This window comes from Calypte anna, chromosome 17 (assembly GCF_003957555.1).
Source record: "Calypte anna isolate BGI_N300 chromosome 17, bCalAnn1_v1.p, whole genome shotgun sequence".
In the NCBI taxonomy this organism is placed as follows: domain Eukaryota; kingdom Metazoa; phylum Chordata; class Aves; order Apodiformes; family Trochilidae; genus Calypte; species Calypte anna.
The window spans coordinates 5,229,452-5,235,451 of NC_044262.1; the positions used below are offsets into that span (position 1 = coordinate 5,229,452).

General features: G+C 46.4%; 1 protein-coding gene across 14 annotated transcripts in view; it reads right to left on the bottom strand.

Annotated features, from left to right (window-relative positions):
• The window catches only part of FNBP1 (formin binding protein 1), a 96,481-nt gene extending 92,769 nt beyond the window's left edge, over nt 1-3,712 (bottom strand). For all 14 annotated transcript variants that reach the window (XM_030461372.1, XM_030461368.1, XM_030461366.1 and 11 more), the window contains exon 1: nt 3,452-3,712. In XM_030461372.1, the coding sequence (XP_030317232.1) occupies nt 3,452-3,475 (24 nt within the window). In that variant the 5' untranslated portion in view covers nt 3,476-3,712. The remainder of the gene's footprint in view (nt 1-3,451) is intronic.
• Between the last annotated feature and the right edge of the window lie 2,288 nt (nt 3,713-6,000).

Here is a 6,000-nt window from a genome sequence, read left to right on the forward strand (position 1 = left end):
ATTCACCTTCTCAGAGGATGAAAGGACAGGGACAGCTGTGAGCAGACACCCAGGATTCAACAAAGGTCAAGAAAAAACTGGATTAAATCAACTCCCTCAGTCTTTTTTTAAACTTTACACTTAACATGGGGAAAAAAAAACAAACCTCAACACCAAACCCACAGCTTCTGCATCTCTGAAATATCTGTAGCAAAAATTTCCCACATTAAATCCCTTTCCTGCTGCCTGACAGCATTCTGAAGGATGAGCTCTTCTTGGGCCACTTAACCACAAATTCTCATACAGCTCCCCCAAAATACTTGACCAAAACCTCTTCATTCCCTTCACTAGAGCAACCACACAGCCACAGCTTTTTCCACTCAGAAGATAAGGACCAAAGTGCTGAGGTTCCTTTAGCTCAGTGTAATTCCTACCATTTTATTCCTCCCAATTCCTACCATGCTCTTTTCCAAGAGAGAAAAAGGGATAAAAGAAACCCAAGCATGATTTCACATCCTATTGCCCCAACGTGTAGCTGACTGAAGGCACAAGTTGGGTCTGTACACCACATATGTAACTTTTAATTACAACTTTCACTAGTTAAGTATTTTGAAAGCATTAATATCAAAAATGAAGACCTGAAATAGGCATCTATGTTACCCTGTTAATCCTTAATGCTACTCTTCAATGTAAATGCTGCATCAGTGGGTCTGATAATTCTGGTTATGGGTCCATTTAGACTCACAGGGGCAACCTGAAGATGTAACTCAGAAGCCCAAATTCAAGTGCAACACCAAGAGGAACTCTGCAAAAGGATTTGCAATAGGATCTGCAATAGGAACTCTGCAATAGGATGCACTCAATACATAACAATACATAACTCAATACATAACAATAATAAGGGATTTTATTGCTTCTGAAGTGTGAGGCTTTCTGCAACCAGCATTTTTTTATTTTATTTTATTTTTTTCCAGGAAGGAACAGAAATTCTACATAAAGCCATGCACATTGACATTCTCCATTCAAGAGCAAGCTCTGGTTTACTTTTCCTTTGCTACATTTAAAGGGATGAATCAGGGGCACAGAACCAGTCTGGCAGATTAGCACATCAGAGATACTGGGTGCCAGTCAAGCCTGAGCAAACAGCACTCATCTTTCTAGCAAATCTCTCAATTTCAAACTACTGTTAAAAACACTTGCTACTGCCTCTAAACTTTTCAGTCCATTAAATCAAAGCACACCCCAGTCTGTTGTAAAAGCCTTTCCTTGCTTACAAGACCCACTCCCCAACTTAATATTAAGTTCTAAGTTAAGTGGAAATTTAATTATTTTTTTTTAATATGCCATGAGCAACAAAGGGAGATAGCACCTATTACGTCCAGGTTCTGTGTGGTTTCCTTTCCCAGTGACAGGAAGAACATGGAAAGATAAATCAGTGTTCTGACCTAAATAACCAGACTACTGGAAATTGATATGTTTTCAAACCTCTGCTTAATCTACAGTAAGGCAGCTCCTGCCAATTTGGTATCTAGATTTAATTTGTTTGTCCAAACCAACCCTTCAGCCTGCTACATTTCTCAAAGTAGCATCAAGAGATGAAAAATAACATTTCAGTGCTGCTGGATACAGTAATTCCACCAACTAGTTGTATTTTGAAAAACATAGTAAAGCAGCTTGCAACTGTTACAGAAGACAAATATCTGGCTGCAATCACACCTGGAAAGGCTACATAAACCAGAAACAACTATTTTTAAGTACTCATCTAGCACTGCTTGCTGTTCTTCTGCAGAAACATCTCAGTATCACTCACACACTTTTAAAACCCACAAAAATAACCAAGCCCATCTTGAGAACTCAGAATGTATTTTGCTGTCTCCATATTGTTGTCTTGTCTCACTTCACTTCCACTCAAACCATTTCATTTCCCCCCAGAGCATCCCAAGGTGCAGGAAAAAAAAAAGCAACTGCAGGCTTTCCCGTAAACACTCCCATGCAGCAGAGCTCTTGATGTAGTGATGAATCAATATGGCATCAATACAATAATTCATCAGCCTGGATCACCTTTCTGGCTCTGCAATATACAAACATCCCCCAGTAACCTCTCAGCAAGCATTTGCTCCCTAATTTACTCCCCAGCTCTACCCAGCTCCAGCTCCAACATGACTTCAATGTCACAGCAAAACACTCCTTTCTCCCTGGCTGCCTGACCAGGCCAGCAAAGCAGCCAGAAAGGACAGCAATTAACACCTCTAAAATAACCATTTCTATCCAGAGGGGTTTTAAAAAGCTTCGCTACGCCTCCTTCTTCACTTGAGTTCCCAACCACCGAGAGATGCTGACTCCAGGAGGGAAACCCTGCAGTGCTTTGCAACCCAGCCGACCCCCTGCCCCTCCTTCTTGACTTCCCCATTCAGAACACTCTTCCCGTTTCCCTCTTCCCCCTCCTCCCGAGTTTTGCTCAAACAATCCCAGTGTCCCGCAGCCAAATGAACCCAAACGGCTCCCGGGGTCTCCTGTCCCCTCCAAGCCCTCAGTCCCAGGTTTTGCTCCCTGCTCCTCCATCAGGCTGCCAAACATGGCTGCACCGTGTCCTCTTTGTGACTGAACATCTATCTCCCTCCTGCCTCGCAACAATTCTTTTATCTGCCTACCCCGATTTCCTCAGCTCACCGAGGGACCCTTTTAAAAAAATCGCTCTCCCCCTCTTTTCAAGCCCTTTTAAACACTTCAAGTGTTTTCCAGCAACGCAAACCCAACGCGTTTACACTTCCCACTTGCCGGGTTCACTTCCAAAAAAAAAAAAAAACCAAAAAAAACAAAACACCCAATTAAGGAGCTTTCTGCACCGAAAACCTCGCCCTCATTAAAGCCTCCGTATTGACACGCATCAGAAAACTCCTCGCGTGAAAACCTCCGTCCTTCGAAACGAGAGTGGAGAGAAAACCCCCCACCCACCCACTCCCCACTCGAGGAGAAGCGAAAGGAAATTTTATCATCTTGGCTTTTTTTTTTTTTTTTTTTTCTCCCCCGCAGCTCCCTCTCCTGAAACCGGACCCCCACGTATCTAAATCCACCTCGGAGCCTCTCGCAGAAGCCACACACACAAATCCCACCCCAAGCTTTTGCTGGAAAACCTCCCGAGCCGCGGCTGCTACCGCGTGTTTCTTTATTTTACCGCAAAAAAAAAAAAAAAAAAAAAAATTAAATTAAATAAAACCCAACAACCCCCCGCTTTCATTTCCCTACGGGGAGGGGTGCACGGAAAACTTAGGGGAGAGGAGGGATTACCCCACCCCTCCATCCATCCATCCCCTGGAGCTCCCCGGCCGGAGCCCCCCGCACCGCCCCAGCCCCTCTGCCGGGACCGTTATGAGCCGGGGCGGGCACGGCGCTCGGCGGCAACCCCCGCAACGGCCACCCCGCCACCCCCTTCACCCCTTCCCGCACCCTCCCCATCCCTTCCCGCACTCACCCACAGCTCCGTGCCCCAGCTCATGGCTCCGCCGAGGGGCGGGCGGAGAGAAGAGGGGGGGGGGGGGGGGGACGTTGAGGGGGATGTCTCCGGGTTACGGGGGTATTTCTGGCTCCGCCGCGCTGCGGAGGGACGAGCCGCGGCGGGAGGTGAGGGAGGAGCGGGGCGGGCAGGGTGCGGGTGCTGCTCACCGCCGCTCCCGCCTCATCGCGCCGCAAAATGGCCCGAACGGCGCCGCGCGGGGAGGCGGTGGCGGAGCGGGGAGGGGACGGGACGGGAGGGTGTGTGAGGGGGGGGCGGTTGACAGCTCCGCAGCACTGCGCAGGCGCGGATCGCCGTGAGGGGGGAGGTTGGCACCGCGCAGGCGCGGTTCCCGGACAGGGCTTGCGGACCGAACGGAACCGGGTTTAAGGGAAGGGGTTGGGAAGGTTTTTCTGAGGTAAAAGCGGCTTGGCGGGAGCAGCCGGCTGGGGGAGGTGGGTGCTGCACGGCAGCCCTGGGGCTCAGCCCGCCCTCAGGTGCCGCTTCCCCTTTTTATTTTTATTTTTTTTGCTTTTAAATCATCTTTTAAATATCTCCGTCCCTGGAGCTATTTAAAAAGAGACTGGATGTGGCACTCAGTGCCATGGTCTAGCAACTGCAACGGTGGTTCAAGGGTTGGACTCGATGATCTCTGAGGTCCCTTCCAGCCCAGCCAATTCTATGAAAATGCTCCAGGTTTGATCATTCGGAAGGGGGGAAAACGCTCCTAGAGAAGGGGATGAATTACCCTTAAAACTGACTGGAAGGGCTGACTTCTTCCCATTCCGACAGCCGAATCTATCCCCGAGCCCGCAAAATAACCCAAATCTGGGAAAATGAAGTCCCACCATCTGTCAGCACCACCCGCAAGGAGCGAGCAGCAAAATAACCAAATGATTGATTTGCCTCTTGCATAAATGTGGGTTATTGTGGCAGTCGTGCAGGCTTTGCAGAAAATGACCCATTTCCTCAGTGGAGAAATAAGGAGAAAGAAAAATGAGGAGAGAAAAAAAAAAAAGAAAAATAAGGAGAAATAAGGTTTATTTTGTGCTCATCTTCCTCTGTAACAGCGTTTGCTTTGGCTGTATTACTTCCACCTGATTTTACACATCTGTTGTTAAGCTACAGCAAATGCAGAAAGAGCTTCAGGATGATGATGATGATGTATTTATTGCACCTCTCCATGAAAAAATTAACACTGGGGATTAGAAAAATGGAAGCACATTTATTCACCTGTGGAAAAAGGGATTTGCTTATAGAGGGTGGGGATCCTTTTGATGTTAGGAGATTGACCAGCTGCTACAAGCACTTGGATTAATGCACTTCTTTATTACCCTACATGAGAAAGGAGAAGAAAAGAATAACTTATTAAGTGGTTCCAGCATTCAGAACAACAATGAAGACAGGTGTTAATAACTGAATCACCTTCATTTTGATCCCATTTCCAGTGATTTGAATGCTGCTCCCTCACACAGCTGCTCTGGAAGGGAGGCAGAACCCAGGCATGGCTTTTGTTCCTCCTTGGAAGTTGCTGCTTTTAAGGACTGACTTCCCAACAGCCAAGATTGAAGCTGTCCAACTCATTTTCACAGGGTGCTTTTCTTCCTCCTGCTGCCAACCTATTTAAATAACCACGTTGCCTAAAGCAGAACCACAGCCTTTCCAAAGGTTTGTGGTTCCACAGACTTTTTGGGAAGGGGCACCAACCCCCCCCCTTCGAGTCACATCCACCCAGAACACATTGTAAAAAAAAAAAAAGAAAAAAGCAGTTGCATCACAACATTTTGAGAGCTTAGTCCCTGAATAGTTGGGTGAAAAGAATGTAGGGGGGCCAAAGAGAAAGCAGTAGTATCATCTGAAATAAATTTGCTGTGGAATTTCCTTGAGCACAAAGAGCTGGGAGGGGAACAAGGCAAACCTGTTACACCAGCATGGGCAGGGAAACCTGTCTGCACTGAAAGATAAAAGTGCTTAACCAGTTAGAGAGAGATAAAGGCCAGAAATACAAGTTTTGTGTTATGATGGCACATTAGAATCAATCACACCCAAACCGACAAAAAAATATAAATAAATAAATAATGTTTGTGCGGAGAGAGGTTGAAGACAAACAAGAAATGCAACTATTTTTTGTTATTTCTGAAGGAGAACTTCTTCCTATCGTTGACAGCCTTTGTTATTTACTTTGAAGCTCTCCAAGACAGGGACTGCCACTGAAGGCATTACTTCCAGTTGTACAGAACCCAAAACAGCAGAGCCTGGGGCTTGGCTGGTCCCTAATTACTTATATAATTAACAATGATGGGAGCGTTAAGAAGCCTTTATGTTGAAGTAAATGCTGGAAGGCTCAGGAGGAATGACACTGAGAAATTATGTGATCTATTGCTTCATTATCCAATTCTCCCACCCCCCAATCCAGAAGACACTGGGAGTTTTCCTTCAGCTGCACCAGGAACAAATCCTGTAGATCTGTTATCTAAAAATCAGCTCATTCCTGTAATTTCTCTGTTCACCTCTCCTGTTAAGATTCA